Consider the following 17,077-nt stretch of genomic DNA (forward strand, 5'->3'; position numbering starts at 1 on the left):
TGAGATGTGACGCTAGTTTTGTTCATCGTCATCATCAGTAGCAAAAAGCAATTTTCTGAGGAGTGTGGAATGACAATCACAGGTTAATGTACTCACTTGGTGCCAGGTGTCTCATGGTCGAGATCATTGTTGAATCTTTTTGCAGCTACAGCTTTATCTCCATGAGTTACAACGCTTCTAGCTCTTCACTGTTTCATGAATACATTAATTTTTATGGATACCTACACATAGCTACACATATATTGTTACATGCAGCAAACAATCATACAAATATTTAATCCATATGCAATTCATATCCAATCTGGTTAGCAAGTAAACTATTAATATTTGATTTGGTATTGGAGTAAGACTATTTTATTCGATTTGATTTGGAAAAATACTATTTGCACATATTTAAAGTTTGTTATATTCCGGCTCATTGTATTTTTCATTTTTACAGGCAAAGCAACGAACGCCTATGCTTATTATACTTGCATGTAACGGAATGCTGAGGCTTGATTAGTGTGTTTCAGTACTGTGGTGTCTTTAGTTTTGGCTTACCCTGTGTTCTAATAATTTTTGTAAGGCTTTTGCCAGAAATGGTCTTTTTAACTTTGTGATGTTCTCTCCATTGGCAGTACATAGCTCCTTCTGCATTTTCAAACTTGCTGTGCAGGGCTTTTCTGTTGTGTTTATTTGTCTACTTGAGGGCTCTGCTGCTTCCGTTACTTGCAGAAGAAAAGCTAACAAACCCCAAGATAGTCGTATAAACAAATTCTGTTAACCGTGTTTTTTATTTTAAGTTCATATTTAGTTCCTCTGCCCAAGTGCAGTAGGGTGTTTACTTACTCTAGCCAGAGCAGAGACGTTTTGAGCACTGCTAAAATTTTCCGCTGCATTAATTTTAAGTGCACATCTTTAGTATTTGATCTGAAGCTATTTCTATTTGAGTCCTGTCATACAATATTATAGCGACAGCATTAGAGTCCCGACGAAATGCAGATGGCGTCCTACATCTGTCACGAAAACCTTTGATTGTTTGAGAAAGGCGCGGCGTTGTGGCACCCTTCGATTAGTCAGCGCTTGCCCAGGTTTCGTAACCTTGTGGGGTTGTCAACCTCTTCATCTATGAGGGGGTTTCGCAGCCAAGTTGGCAGATGCTGTGGCAGTTTTTAGGTGACATGGCTGAGCACTGTGGGATCTAGGGGGTGTGACATCATATGCCCGTGTGACATGGCTGAGTCAGCAGGTGCTCTGGCAGGTTGTCGCCTTGCAAGGTTGCGAAGTCATTCACAGGGTCAAGGTCGCAACTTTAACCAAACACAGGCAAACATTATAAAGTGCCTGTGAAAAAGAGAAGCACTTTAGCTGTAAAAAAAAAAAAAAGGTTGTCAAGAGGAATTGAACTGCCGTCCTTTGTGTTGTAAGCTGGGTGCACTACCTCTACATCACTGAGGAGCATTTGTTCAGCATAATATTTTAGAAATCTCATCTGGTCAGTGTAGAGGTCTTATGCAGTTGTCTCATTTCCTAGTATAGAAGCAGGTGCACATCACATGACAACAAAATTATTTACCACTAATTAACACTACTAAACAGTCTCTATAAGTAGCACTATACCACTAATTTGTGCTACTGTGCTAACGATGCCTAATGATTAGCAACAAATTGAGACCGTTATTTAGTAGTAATGCATAATGTGAATGCAGCAGTGTCATTGCATTAAATTTTTACGATACTCATGTCTTCAAGTTTTTATACCTTTTACTCATTAGGCTGAGAGGTTGTAAAGGGGGATTAATGGTTTGCTATGCTGAATTTCACTTGATTGCAAAAACGTTCATTTCAATAAGGAATTTCATCTTTCTTAGAAAGTGGTGAAGAGAAGCACTTCGAAAATGTGGTCACTGGAATTTAATGATGCAACTCTGAAAAAAAAAAAAAATAAAAAAGCTGTGCTACAGTATTAAGTGATAAAATTTGGGTGAAGATTTCATTTAAAAGCACATTTTTCTTTGTGCAACTGACGTAATGCACTGTGGTCATTGTCATGTATCACAAAGGAAGTAATCCGATGTCCAAGCATCTTTCTTTCTTTTACTCATTTAATTTATTTTTTATTTTTATTTTTTTTTCAAACATATATATTTTGTGTAGAATTGGACTTGTCAGTGTTAGGTGAATAATTTTTACCATTATTGCTATTGTTGTTTGTACTGTTTATATAAGCAGATTTCAGCTCTCTTGGACCATCATGTCACTTTGATAGGTTAGTTCGTTTTCTTTTTCTGTCAGCTGTGCAACTTGATCTGCTTTTTTATTTCAATTACTTGTGCAATGCCAATTGAGTGAAAGATGGATGTGGAAGTATAGGGTGCATGTCAATTGTACATTCTCTTTTGACGTTTAGGTGGTGGTTGGAGACAAAGTGGTGCTGACCCCGGTGAATGCAGGCCAACCACTCCATGCTAGTAACCAAGAGCTGCCCGACAACCCAGGCTGCAAAGAGGCAAGAGATGGGACACCTGTTATTTTCGTATTGCCTGTGTTTTTGGATAATAATAATTTTCTTGCAGTTATTTTGTTGCCTCAGTGATATCTTTATATTTTGTTTGTCATGCATATTGCGGTGAATGTATAGCAAGAAGAGCAATTTTGTGCAAAACTTTGGTTGGGTGGCAATTTAATTTATATATTAATAACATGATGCAGACACATGGGTGCAAGCAGAGTGGGCATACAAGTTAGCAAAAGTATGAAAAAGCAGTAATTGCAAAAAGACACCAGTAGTTGGCTATCTCTCATGGTGCAATGATGATATGGTGGTCTCATTCTGTGGTCATGGTCTGTGGAAAAAAATGGAAACTTACAACAGATATTGCGGACAGAGATAAATGGTGGTCATTTATTTTATTTATTTATTTAAGAAATACTGCAGGCATATTATATGCCCAAGCAGGAGAGGTCGTTTACATTAGATGTCATGTAGTTAGAAAACAAAACAAAGAATTTTACACAGCGATGAACTGATAACACAAAGAATACAATGCACAGTAGAACATATGACACTTAATTGGGAGGTGATAAAAACGGCGAGTCAATTGGTAGGGCGTTCCAGTCTGCGATTGTTCGTGGAAAAAACGAGAATTTGTACATATTAGTTCGGGCAAATATAGGTGATAAGGCAAGACAGTGCTTATGGTGAGAGGGTCTGGAGGAATCTTTTTTCAGGTAGGTTTCAGTTGTGTTTGACTTATAATTGTTAAATATGATGAAGGGTTCATAGTAAGTTTCATAGCGACAGCTGTTGAGTACCTGTTTCCTGGGCTCCAAGTTGCTGTAGTGTTAGTGTAACTCGAAGGTGGTCGCCTTGGCAAACATCATAATGTTGGCTGCTATGGAAGGAAGGGGAGGAGGATTAGTGGAATACTGAGAGTATTGTGAGAGTGGGGAATGCGTAACTGGTGGGTCATTACTGTGGAGAGAGAAGGGTATGGCGAGAGCATAGGAATTTGCAATTGGACAGGGGTTGCTATGGGTAGCTGGCCAGACGGTAGCTAGTTACAATACTGATGACATGCAGTCCTGGAATCTATGCCTAAGAGCTGCGCTCTAAAAGGAGCGTTGCCATGGCAAGTGGAGAGTTTGGGGAGATCAGAGGAATGCACAGTCATTGGATGGCTGCCACCTGGAGAGTGGTTACCATGAAATGAGGAGGGTCTGGTGAAAGCACTAGGTTGCCACGCGAGCCACCTAGCAGTTGGCTACCATAGGAGGATGATGGTTTTTGTGCAGCAGGGAGACCATGCATAACCAGTGTAAGAAGATGGTGAAGAAGTGCATACCCAGTGTTTGGTTGCAGAGATTTATGTTTCACATCCTATCTATATTCCTTGAGATATTCCCGGTCAAGTGGGAGTCACCATAACCTTAACATTAAATTGCAAACTCTGGAAGTTGCTTTGCCCTTCCGTGACTGTTCCTTTTTATGACCAGGAGCCCGCTGGCGGTGGCGTATCCCTCAAGCCTTACTTTGCTCGCGCTGACAATTTCAAATACAGTTTCTTTCTGTGCACTATTGAATACTGGAACTTAATCCCTGGAACAGTTATGTCACTGCCTTTAAACAATTTCCTGTTAGAAATTAATCCCCACCTGATTTTATGTATTTCGTTGGTGTTAGTGTGTTGGAGCATTCACTTTTCGGTACTGCATCATTGTGTTGCTGCTTTTTTTTTTTTTTTTTTGTCCTCTGCCTTACTTCATCTCAATTTAGTTTTTATTGTTTACTTGTTTTTGTACGAAGCTTACAATAGATTCATTTAACCCACTCCTGCAATAGCCCCATAAAGAGGCTGCAGTATGTATATAAATAAAATAAATTGGATCAGGAGTGGGAAAAAAAAAGTGAAATGTCCTGCTCAAAGGTAGGTGGTTACATGATTAGTGCGGCAAGAAAAAAGAAGCAGAAATAACATTGCCCAGCCTGCACCATGCAAGGCACAATAAGCTAGGTAGTTGGTTACATAAATTAGTGTGGGCAAGAAAAAAAAGAGTAATTGTTTAATGTTGCCCACTCCAGGCTGCATGGATCACAATGATGTTACACAGGGGGCTACCTGGAGAGTGTTTACCACAGGAGGAGGAGAAAGAGCAGAAGTAAGCTGCATCTGTGGCCAGTGCTGAGAAACGAGTCATTTATGGAGAGGCACAGGGTGATGGTGCCATGCACATTGAGGTGTGGACTGGAGAGGAGTGCGAGTAGAGTAATGAGTGTATACAGCTGTACCCCGTTATATGAGACACTGATATAACAGACAATCTGGTATAAGAGACACCATTCATCCAAATGGTTGGCCGTCCTATGACTTTCATTAATTCGACCTCTTTTTTAACAGACGTTGGATGTAGAAGACAATTTGCTATAAAGGACAAATTAGCTTTAAAGTTTGGTACTCAGACTTGCATGTAACAGACGTTAGACGCGGCATCATTCATCGCCAGGCTCAATTGCAGTTACAGTGAAAACGAAAGGAGACACACCTGTGCCGTCATTATTAATTATAACTTCAGCAAACAAAGAGCTGGTCAATCAGCTATGCAGTGACTAAAAGGAGCCCCTGCAGTGGGAATGCATGAAGAGAAGCTCTTCAGGCTTGCCACGAAGAGCACAAGTGCGGTTGCATATGCGAGCATTTGAGTGAGCATATTGGGACCGCGTTGGGTTCTCCAATTAGTGGAGCTTCCTATCACGAATTACCGTAGGTGTTGTGTCCACTAGTCTGAAGAATATAGCGAAAATTTTCTACTATGTTGCATTTCAGTATGAGCGGCAAATCTACCTGGTAACCTGGTAAATGCAAAGGAAGTGCTCAGCTGGTGCCACTGACATAAACAAGTGTGCCTAGAAAGCGAGACATAGCCAAGCCAAGACCAAAACAAATGACATAAAAACAGAAGTGTTTCTGCTCTGGCGAGGACAATAAACTGCTCTGTTTGCTATTCAACCAGTTTCAGCTCCACTCAGAAATGCCTCGTTTGCTTTTAATTTATTTTTCATCTGCGTAGCGACATTCACAGACCTGTTACTCACAGCCACTGTTACCCTTTGTCAAACAAGCATAAATTTCTGAGGAATATTTTTGCTGATGATGTTTTATAGTTTTGGCCACTTCTAGCACCTTGGTGATAAGCTGGTTACTTTTACGATTTCATGTTACTGTGACACAGTGATTTCATGTGACACAGTGTTACTAGACACATAGCTTAGTTGCGAATTGCTAGTTGCAGTGCTACGTCACATCGCGATCGCACTTTGCAGTCACTGCAAACATAGTTTGGCAACGTATACAGCTTTGGCACATTGGCCATGAGGCTCTTCGTCTGATTTTCAAGCTGGAAGAGGCTGTGCTGGACAGCATCAATGCAGCCATGAAGCAGACCAAGATTTACAGCTATTTCAGCAGTAAATAAATATAAGAAAGTTACGATGTGTGGTCCAGTGTGGTGGTCCATCAAGGAAATGCTTTTGCGACATGGTGTACCCTTCTTTTTTGTGTATTTTAGCCATAGGATGCGTGTGCCGAAAGAAGGTTTGGGTAGAAAATGTAAACTTGGTACCCTGCTTATAAGGGACCTCTGAGACAAAAACTACTCCCTAGTGCATGTCTGTTGTAAAGGGGTTCAGCTTATATGGGACACCAACAAAGTACTGTGCAATTATGCATTTGTGCACCTTGCTGTCTAATGCTTTACCCCAATAAATTGTGAAACAAAGGTAAGCTGTCATTGAATCCCCCATTACACAGTGGCAACCGTCCTCTTAGTTATTTGAACAAGGAGAATTGCCTTGACTTCAAATTCACATTGTTAGTATTTTCCTTACACTTTATAAATTTTTGTCACCTGCTTAGTTTGTATGTGTAGCGTTTCTGCAGTTGAACTGTTCGGATTCTTTTATTATTCGAAAAGATCTTGACCAGTTGTTTCTCACTTGTGATTCATTAAATTTTTTGCATTTTGCAGAATATTTATTGGGTTATCCTTTATTAGCTACGTCGGCTTATGTTATGGACTTGGGTTCCAGATCACCTTATTTATTAGGTAGAGAGCTATGCACAGCTAAATGAAAATAGAATATTTGCTGAGAGAACAGTGTAGCAGATTGCTTCGCCCCGCAGGTAAATGCTGTGAACTCGAACACGAGTTGGAAGATATCGCTCTTTATGGAACACAAGGAGAATGTGGACGATGTACTCAAAGGGGTATGTGAACGTTTTGTATTTTTATTTCTCTACCGAAGCTTTCTGAACTTTGAATATTATGTCTCAATCTTTTGTATGCTATGTAAAGAGTGTAGCAAAGACTTGTTTTTATGCATTATTTGTGATCATTAGTAGTGCCATATGATTAGTGCGCACCATCATTGTCTGATTTTTGGCAATATTTTGTAGTTGTAACTTCCAGCATACTTTGTGTGTAGTTTTGATAAAACACCAACACAAGATCAAGTTTTTCATATGAGCTAGCATGCGATTTTTTAGCTTGGAATATGTGTTGTTGCTAAGACTTCAACTAGGGAGTAATTGATGAATTATAGACCTGCATTTAATGATATTGTGGGTGAATATAAGGGAAATGCTCCTTTAACTTGATTGTGAAACCAGAATGCTTCTAATGTTTGGAGGTGCACTACATGAACTTTTTGTGGTATACTTCATTTTTTTTTAAAATGCACTGACCAATTGTCATCACTGCATTGATTAATTATTCGAGATTGATTTTTGAACACAATAACATGCAGAAACAGTACCCAGAATGCTGACCTCTGAATAAGATCTGACGCGATTAGACTGGTGAAACCAAAAATATGTTTGACGCGCAAGGGAATCATTATTGGCCAACAGCTGTTGAGTGTGTGAAGAGGAAGGAAGGCTCCACCCTCCCTTTGATTGCACATGCAGGGAGATGTGGTGCGACTGTTTCATGCGGAGCAGGAAAAGTTCCTTACAATGGATGAGTACCGCAAGAAGCAGTATGTGTTCCTGCGGTCTACGGGGCGCACCACTGCGACAGCGGCCACCAGCTCCAAGGCCCTCTGGGAGGTGGAAGTGGTGCAGCACGATCCCTGCCGAGGTGGCGCTGGTCATTGGAACAGTCTGTTTCGACTCAAGCACCTTGCTACTGGCCAGGTTTGTAAAGCATTTTTCATCTCTCAATCTTTAAGGCTATCGCATGCTAGGTTTTAAAAGTAACTGTATCTGGCCTACTGATAAAATTGAAAATTTCAAGGAAGTGCAGAAAGATGTTGGACATGAAAGAGACATGGGCACTCACACAGACTGCTATTACCAGCTGATATTTTTTCAGAATGAATGAGGGCAATAGAAAACAAAGAACATGACAGAGAGAGTCAATTTCTACTTTTGTGACGCAACCCTACTAGGAATGCCATTAGAAATGGGGCATGAACTAGAGCATGTGTCACTAATTTCTGTGTAATCTTTCCAGTAAGCAAGGCGCATTTGACTATTCATGAGAACTTCTCCTCGCGTGTATGGTCTTGTTGTTTGCTTGCATCTTCGCTTTAAATTGATAAAATCGAAGGGCATAATATTTCTGTGGATTAGTTGGGCAAGATGAGCATTTTGTTTACAGGAAGCGGAGGAACATTCATTTCAGTTTCATGTTCACATGTGCAGGAAGGAAAGTAGCACTTTGCTGCCATAAGGTTCGTTTAGAATTGTGTACCTAGTATATCCATGCCAATTTGTTTTTGCAGTACTTAGCTGCAGAGGTGGATGAGGACCCGACTCCTGACCCGACCCGAGCCAAGCTGCGGGGCCCACCAGGGAGCCCCGTGTACTGCCTGGTGGCTGTACCACAGAGCAGTGACATTGCCTCCATCTTTGAGCTGGATGCAACTACACTGTCTCGTGCGGATGACTTGGTGCCCCAGTCTTCGTATGTGCGCTTGCGCCACCTTTGCACCAACACTTGGGTCCACAGTACTGCTATCCCCATCGACCGAGAGGAAGAGCGGCCAGTGATGTGGCGCCTAGGATGTGCGCCTGCCAAGGAGGATCGTGAGGCTTTTGCAGTGGTACCGGTGTCAGCCTCCGAAGTACGGGACCTTGATTTTGCCAATGATGCCTGTCAGGTGGGTATGATGGTGGGGGTGGAAAACTTTATTTCGATAAGAGGGTAGATGAGACCTGTTCTCTTAGGCCACAGTCTAGGTCTCCAATAGGTTCTACTATTACTGTGATCAATCATTTTTGGCTGCACAGGTCAAAGCTGGATGAAGCAACTTCCCATGGAGTTAGGGGCAGAAGTGGTGGAAGTGTTCTTCTTCATTGGAGTGTTTAGCATTTGAGGAAGTGGGAGTAATGTGCGTTACTCTGTGTCGTTGAGGTGTATTCCTGGTAGACAGCCTGAAAATTCCCAGGTTCTTATTGGGACATATATGGCGGTGCTGTAAAAATTGTTGCCACCTATCTAAACAAAGATGTTAGTAACTTTAGAAAGATATTCCCAAATCTCAGGTTCACTGTTTTGGGTGAGTGGCAGCAATAAAACCATAGAGGCTGCAAGCTGTCAACTTATGATGGACAAGTTTTCCTCGATGCTAAGGCTCAACATCAGCTTGCTGTATACCACCTTACTTTATTTATACAGTCACATTATTTTTAGTGCCAGGCACCAACAGGTGTAACATCTGCATACCTGCCTACTCTCCCGAATTGTCTGGGGGTCTCCCGAATTTGATTACATCTCCCAGTTATAAGGATGCTTCCTTAAATCTCCTGAAAAGTGGCCGCCACAGCCCAACATTTGTTTTTCTAATTTTTTTTTGCACGCTATAGCTATAATTTCATAACATCCTATAATATAACCATGCAGGAAAGCAGCGCAGGAGCGGTTAGTCACCAGCATGCACCTTGAATCGAGGTAACGGCCGCCAGCACCACCATGAACGTGAGCGACTGACGGGCGCTGGATTTTCTGGATTGGCTCATCTCTGGCTGGCTCGTGCATTTAGCAATCTAGTCGTTACTGAGCGCGGGCCCAGACTGAGGTGTATATTAAATAAATAAATGAACGTAATGCTAACGCTTAACTGAACTGCCTAGGAAAGCATCCCACAGCAGCCGCTCAACGTGCGTTATCCCACTTCGTCATGCGGGCGCTTCCGAGAGGTGGTGCCACGGTATGTTCTCGCGCCCAATATGATCTCGGGTGCACTAGCACAATGGCTGGAATAATGTGGCACCAGCAATGCGCTAAGCTTCAGTTGGCATTCTCAGGTCGTTGAGTGAAGTGAGGAATGCCGAACTACTCTTTGTGTTTCCCTGAGTTGGAGCAATTGATGGCGCTATCAAAAGCCAAGAATTTCGTTACAAAAAAAAAGTACTTGCAAGTATACTTGGAAGAGTTTTTGATAATGCAACAACACAGAGATGAGTTCAAAATAAGCTAGTAGGCCACCATTCTCACCTTTTTCAGATGTCAGCCTCAATAATTTCCGAATTGCTGAATTAAAAGATATGCCCATGCCCCCCCCCCCCCCCCTCCCGGCAGTCTCCCGAATTTTCACGTTACTAGGTTGGCAGGTATGCATTTGCATCAGTGCACTGTGAAGTGCTCTTTTATTCTGTATTGTATGTCATTGCCCTCTTTTCCTGTCTCTGTAGCTCTTGCCATATTGCATCCAGGTGCTGCAGCTGCTGGTTGGTGCTTTAGAAAGCGGCAGAGCAGGCGTCACGGAGCGTCGTCTGCTGCTGCAGCTACTCCAGGAGGTGATCTACTTCACGGCCAGCCGCGAAGGCGACCCCAACAAGGCCGATCCTCTTGAGTTGGTGGTGACTAAGCCGAACAGGGAACGACAGAAGCTTCTGCGAGAGCAGAACGTGCTCCGACAGCTGTTTCATATTCTTCAGGTATAGCTTCCAACTGCTTAAGAGCTGTTCTTATTAGCTGGTTTCATTTGGCAAAGTCTGTGCTCGCTATGTAGCCTGGTGAACTGCAAGCCTCTGTATTCAACGATTTTACTAAGAAGTTGTACAGAAGTCTGCTCCATTCTCGAACGCATCATGTGTGTGCATCTTTTTGACTTGTAGAAATTCTCTTGATTGCTGCACTTAGACGACAAGTTTGTCCAAAGCAGACGTAGCTTGGCAGGCTGGAGGTCACCAATAAAGGTTGCACCTTTGCCATTATCTTTGCACTCATACTTTGATTGGGGCTTCAGCATTGAGCTGCACAGTATTAATGGCACTGTTAAAGTGGGATTGCCATATTGGCTGCTGAACTGGCCTTGCTGTTTTCTGACAGAAATTAAGCACAAGGCAGGTCATTCCTTTCAGTTTTACTACATCACAGGTATGCTTTGCAACATTCAAATTCAGTTATTTTGTCATAGTAGTCACATCAATTTTGTTGTTATAGAAAGCTGAATGACATCACCAAATCAGGATCATGTGATCTTTTAATGCTAAAACGTTTCTTGTCTCATGAGCGGTGTAGACAGAATATGTTGGCAGAGCATGTCTGCATGAACCATCAGTCATTAGTAAAAAAAATAAATCATGTCACTGCCAGGAATTAAACCTCCATACTTCCGTTCCTCAGCCACGTGCGCAAAGCACTACTGTGCCAACTTCCCGAGAACAAGGCCGCAATTCTCATTTTCTAGTTTAAGGATGCCGGACGGTACTGAGGGAAAGGACAACAGTAGCAGTAAGTGACGAGGCATTCAAAGAGACAGTGTTCTAGGTTGGTGTATAAATGAATACAGTTTGAACAGGAGGGCTCAGAACGCACTCAGAATAATAATAATTGCGCTGGATAGGGGAGCGTGTTCAGCTGAATTTTTCGCAGGACATAGGAGTGAACAATGGAGAGATCCGGGTCAGGAGAAAGGGGTGTCTGCAGGGATTCACAGGCGTGAGAGTACAGCTGTGTAATTTGCTTTTTGTAGATGAGGTCCTCGTTACCGGAGGGTGGATTTGACCAGGGGATCGCAGGCGCCCGGTGTAGAGTATCGCGGGCAAGCTGGCATACCAGCTTATTACCTGTAATCCCAGCATAGGCAGGTTGCTATGGAGGGTCTCAGGGAGAGGAGGCGCTAGCGAGTTCATTGTCTGGAGTTTAGTGGGGAGAGGGTGGGATTGGAGAATGAACTGCTGCCATTGAGTCTGTGTATATGGTATACTAGGGATAGGAGGGAAGCTGGGTAAATGAGATGATGGCATGAGCGATAGGTAGAAGCTCAAGGATGGTGTTTAATGAAGGAGTAGTGTATGGGCCCGTGGTGTGGGTGGTGATATAAAGGGAGTGTCGTTTGTAGATGCAGCATGCGGCTGCTCCGATATTGTTCCATGGTGACAGGGTGGCATTCGGGTAAGCAGTGGTATGGGAGAAAGGAGCTCCGGCAAGATGGCGTGACGCGCGGCCTCATGACGGCCTGTGTGTATGTGTGTAGGGTAAGAGACATGTTGGCATGGTATGGGGGAGAGGCAGAGATCCGGTAGGAGCGGGGTGTTTGGAGTATATCGAGGAAGGTCAATGCAAGGAATTTCCACTTGCTGCAAGAGCCATCGGCCCTGTTGAGTGCCTGAGATCTGGGCAATCTGGCGGCCCTTGTGCAGTTAGATGAGGTTAGAAAGAGAAAGGAGTAGGCCCGTGGCTTAGAGGTTTTTCATAGATGCATGCACAGGCGGATGAAGAGCAGCCTTGTAGAAGGCGTGGAGGGTGGATAAGAACAATGCACCAAGTAATGGGCCTTGTTGAGGTGACAAAAAGGGTGCGGAATAAAGGATATGATTAAGAGCCAGTGCATGCTTGACCTGGCATGCCTGCTTCTCATGCTGGCCCGCATGCCCCCTGTCCACTCGCTGAAACTAGGTGAGTAATCGAGTGGCATATGCTAGGGGCAGAGTTGACCACTTTTTGATGGGAGCACCCTTAGAGGGTGATTGATTCCAAGGATTTTGCATGTTGGGATGCGAGAAATATGTGTGTTATTCATGTGAAAGGAGAGGAGATGGTTGCCTGAGCGTTTGTAGGGGGCATGGGATAGAAGGAGAAGCTCGCTTTTTTCAGGGGCGGGTTGAAGTCTGGTGGTGGACAGAAAGCAAGAGATGAGGTTGAGGCCATGTTGCAAAGTTGCCTCCACCTCTCCTGGTGACCCTTGGGTGCACCAGCATGGCATCGGCGTAGAATAGGTGGTGAAGTTAGGGGACTTCCTAGAGCTGGTGGGTGAGTCTCTCTCTCTCTCGTTGTAAGAAAAAAATGGAGTTAAAAAATGAACAAAAATGTAAAAAAAGGTCCTCTATTGTAGGTTATCAAGAACAAGAAAAGTGTTTGGAAAAATGCGCATGCAAATTTCAAAACAAAACAGACAGTGAATTTCTCGTTAGGCAGGTGCCTGGCGCCATCTAGTGAGGTTTACACAAAACACCACAGCACAGTAGTCTCATATGGCTCTCGCCAGAGAGCAGCAAATGAGCCCCGAGCCTTGATCTAATATTGATTTATAGCAAAAAAAGTATGTCAGAAAAGGCAAAGGTAGAAAGAAACGAACATGCAGCAAAATAATCAGCTGCTGTAAGAGAAACGCTTTCGCATTACTGCACCTAAGAAGACTTAAGTGCTTTGACCACTGAGAGTGGCGCATTTTTAGATTTCCTTCCTGGTCAGTCTGAACAAGTCGGGTATAATTCTTGTTTGTAACTTGGATGGGGCTGGGCTAGGTGGGCTCAATTTATCCACGTTGAAATGTAAGGTAGCCCTTGACCTAAAACCTGGACCCCTGATTTTTCCAACGTATTTGACTATTTGAACTCTTGCAGCATCACATGCCATGTAAAGCCAATGTTTAGACATGAGCGCCTAGAAAACGATTGGCACCAACATTTTGAGTGCTCCCTTGCATCATCTGTTGAATGCAGAGAGGACCACACACATCAGGTGTCACAACGCAGAGTGCCTTCGGGAGCAGCACAGAGTTGCACTTTTTGAACACTGCAAATCTTCTAATTATCGACATAATTTGCAGTTATAGAGTGTACTTATCCTGCTACTTTCAGCCATACCACTGCGGCCCTTGTGATAGCGTTTAGAAGTAATTTGTCCACCACTGGCAAATTAGTTCTGCAGTTATATGCAGCCAGCACTTCTAAAAACCATTTGTCTGCATGCCTGCCCTCTGTGCGATAATTGTGGCGTACCTGCACAGACAGAATGCTTGATACGCTTTTGTCAAGCTGCTATTTCAAACCCTCTGAGGCTGGCATTTTGTTGCGAGCCATGATTGTGAACATGAGTAGCTGTGAGGTTACCAAAGGGGGGATATACAATAATTTAGGGAGCCCTGACGAAGCATTACTTGCTTATATAACACTTGAGCCTCAAGCTACAAATTCAAGCAAGGCAATTACAACAACCATTATGACCCCGTGGCTGTTGCCCCACTCATTACAAAGGTTTGAATAAAATGTGCAGAGGGGGGAACATTGTTTGCCATCTGGTATAATGCCTGTGGATGTCACTATGTGTCAGCAGTGTTTCTTTCTTAGAACTAGGCTCTATTTCAGCTATGACATATGCCTAAAGCAGCATGCAACAGCAGTTGTGCACTTACATTTTCATAGAAACGTAGAAGTTTGGCAGTCATGTTTATTGCAGCAGCAAAAAATTTATGTTGGCATGTCTTGGCTCGTGGTTTGCAGGCACCCTTTACCGACAATGGCCAGGGTCCTTTGCTGCGAATGGAAGATCTGGCAGACCCACGTTACGCACCTTACAAGCACATGTGCCGCCTCTCGTATCGGATCCTGCGGCTTTCCCAGCAGGACTACCGCAAGAACCAGGAATACATAGCCAAGTGGTTTGGGTTCATGCAGAAGCAGATCGGCTATGACGTGCTGGCTGAGGACACGATCACGGCACTGCTGCACAGCAACCGCAAACTTCTGGAGAAGCACATCACTGCGGCCGAAATTGAGACCTTTGTCAGCCTGGTGCGGCAGAACCGGGAAAGCCGCTTCCTTGACTACCTCTCGGATCTGTGCATCTCCAACAAGCAGGCTATCCCAGTCACTCAGGAGCTAATCTGCAAGGCTGTGTTGTCACCCCACAATGCTGACATCCTCATTGAAACCAGGTGATGGAGGCCAACCTGGTGGTTAACGTTAATGTCTGAAAGTTGTTATATGTGAGTTAGGACAAATTCTTTAACCTGAGCAGGATTTGCTTTTAATTTTTGTTTTCTTGATGGCAGGCCTGCTTTTAACTTTGAAAAATGCAAGAGACAACTTGGACAATGCTTTTAAACATAGTTTGTTTTTACAATCACTTTTTGAAAAATGGTTACACGGGCTTGCTATAACATGGCACTAGGGACATGATGTGAAGCTGGCAAAAGAAAATTGCAGATGTTTAACGTGGTTGAGGAGGATTATGATGTACATTGTTCAAGTTGCCTGGAGCGACAAAGGTACAAAGCCCTGCTTTCAACAAGCTGTATGAACCAACGTTTATAGATATACTCGAGTTTTGAAACTTTCCAATGTGCCCATTCAGAGCGGCTGGTGGCAGGAACCGCGACACTATGGTCGAAGGTTGCGTGCGCAATGGAAGCAAGCGTCGTCTGCTAGCACTCAGTGTTGCGCGTGCACAGGGAGCGCGCTCGATGCGTTTGCCAGCACGGTGGCTATCTAAGGTGTGCTTATGTAGGAGCTTGCAACGATACACATTTTGGCCTATTGTAGAACAGCCATCTTTCGAGCAGTAAATTCAAAGCTGGGGGAGCTTACGTTTTAATGCCGCTAAAAGCCATGTGGCTCATTAAGCGCATACTTACACCATCATAGTGTGGCGGACTTGACTGCATCTGCTCTCATAGCCAGTGGTGGTCCTCAAATTGTTATTTCTAAATGCGGCACATATTATGCTCATTCCCACTTGCCTGAAGAGTTGTGCAACAAGCTCACCTTCGTCCTGTAGTTATTGCTTTGCAGCCTTTTCCCCGTTAATGCACATCGTGCACCAAGAAACGTGACACCAAGAACTGGGAGAATAATGTTCTAAGTGAAGAACACTTGACAAATATGTTCGCGGGAAAGGACAGCCTAGCTGTTGTGCTGACTTTGCGCACACTGTTGCTTCCACGTTTTTTCGTGAGCGCATCAGCACTATGGGGGTTACTCTTGGAATAACGCTCCAAAGGGGGCTAGATGCGCAAGTCGCCTTCTAGCCCCAGCGTGCTAACCCTAACAGTCAGAGCTGTGACCCCCAACCGGTGGTGCGAGAATCGGGCCAGAAGGGACAAACGCAAATTTGGTACTCAAGCAGGCTTTATTCCGCTAGAGTACACAGCAAAATACAGCACTCAAGAAACAACCGGTGTAGCGAGCAGACGCCTTGCTCGCATATGGGGGTGAAATAGAAACCACCGAAAGGTGGAAGCACATGTGAAAAGGTGAGAGGAGGGTGTTATGCTCACTTGGCGTAGCTTCACACTCATGGCCCGCAGCGATAAGTGTGTACGATGACCGAGCAATTCAGGTGACGGCGGCGGTCTCCTTGGCAGAAAGTCTGAACCGCCCGCGTGCTCGATCACCTGCTGAAAGATGAGAGAATTGCGGGAGGCGTGCTCCTCTTGGACTGTGGAGAGGAGGTCCCACGGGCAGGTCTGGAGGAGAGAAAGAAAGCCGCCGCAGCGTTGCTGCGGGAGACTGGGAGGCAATGGGGGGTGGTCGGTGCGCCCTGCTCTCACCATCCTTCTTAACACTGTGCATAAACTCGTGATAATTGAATGTGGCCATTAGGATGGGACAGGGGATTCATGCCCACAGCACATACACAAGCAATCTTTGCGGTAGTTTTATTCCTTGAAAATAGGTATGTATACATACAAGGTCTCTTTTTATCACAACACTTTTGAAGATGGAAAACGCCTGTTTTCATCCCTGATTCATAGAAAACCGCTTGCTGACAATCGCCATGCTCTCCTACAACTGAAATTTGCCAATGTCGAGGCAGTCGCTGTAATGTCATATTAGCAATGATGTTTCCAATGTCAGTGCTATCCAAATCACCCAGAAGATCTTGCGGCTCTTAGTGAGGGAATTGACAAGCCAGATACTCTGCATGCCTAGCAGTTCAGCCTCTCTTCTTTGGTGATTGTCGTCTTTTGGATGTAGAGGACAGGTTTAATTGGGGGCTTATTGGGAAACAGCATGAGAATGGCACCATATTTCAGTGCCCACAAACCCAGCTATATCTTCACAGTCTCACTGTTGACGATGCTTGTACATTTTGACTGTCTGATGGCTGGATATGAATGTCACACATGTTGCATATGTTTGCAGAGTAGCTTTTTAGTGCCGTATTAGATCGCTAGCCCACCTCTCATGAAGCTGTGGATTCGAGAATGGAGAAAACGGGTGGTGCCAGCATATACAGAAGACACGTGCACACGAAAACTGACGTTAGACACGGATGGTTCTTCAGTTTCAACTTTTTTCACTGAAACTGGACTGTGACTGAAACTCCTGCGCTCCTTGAATCTGCTTGTCCCACCCTTTGTTACAAT

At 44.0% G+C, this 17,077-nt stretch overlaps 1 protein-coding gene across 5 annotated transcripts in view; it reads left to right on the plus strand.

Annotated features, from left to right (window-relative positions):
* The window catches only part of Itpr (Inositol 1,4,5,-trisphosphate receptor), a 127,269-nt gene that overhangs the window by 4,102 nt on the left and 106,090 nt on the right, over positions 1–17,077 (plus strand). For all 5 annotated transcript variants that reach the window (XM_084581514.1, XM_084581338.1, XM_084581430.1 and 2 more), the window contains exons 5-10: positions 2,390–2,488; positions 6,660–6,743; positions 7,443–7,670; positions 8,261–8,638; positions 10,194–10,418; positions 14,211–14,644. In XM_084581514.1, coding sequence (XP_084437640.1) covers positions 2,390–2,488; positions 6,660–6,743; positions 7,443–7,670; positions 8,261–8,638; positions 10,194–10,418; positions 14,211–14,644 — 1,448 coding nt within the window. The remainder of the gene's footprint in view (positions 1–2,389; positions 2,489–6,659; positions 6,744–7,442; positions 7,671–8,260; positions 8,639–10,193; positions 10,419–14,210; positions 14,645–17,077) is intronic.

The sequence above is a fragment of the Amblyomma maculatum genome, chromosome 1, assembly GCF_055883805.1.
Source record: "Amblyomma maculatum isolate TAMU_Amacu chromosome 1, ASM5588380v1, whole genome shotgun sequence".
NCBI classification, from domain to species: Eukaryota; Metazoa; Arthropoda; class Arachnida; order Ixodida; family Ixodidae; genus Amblyomma; species Amblyomma maculatum.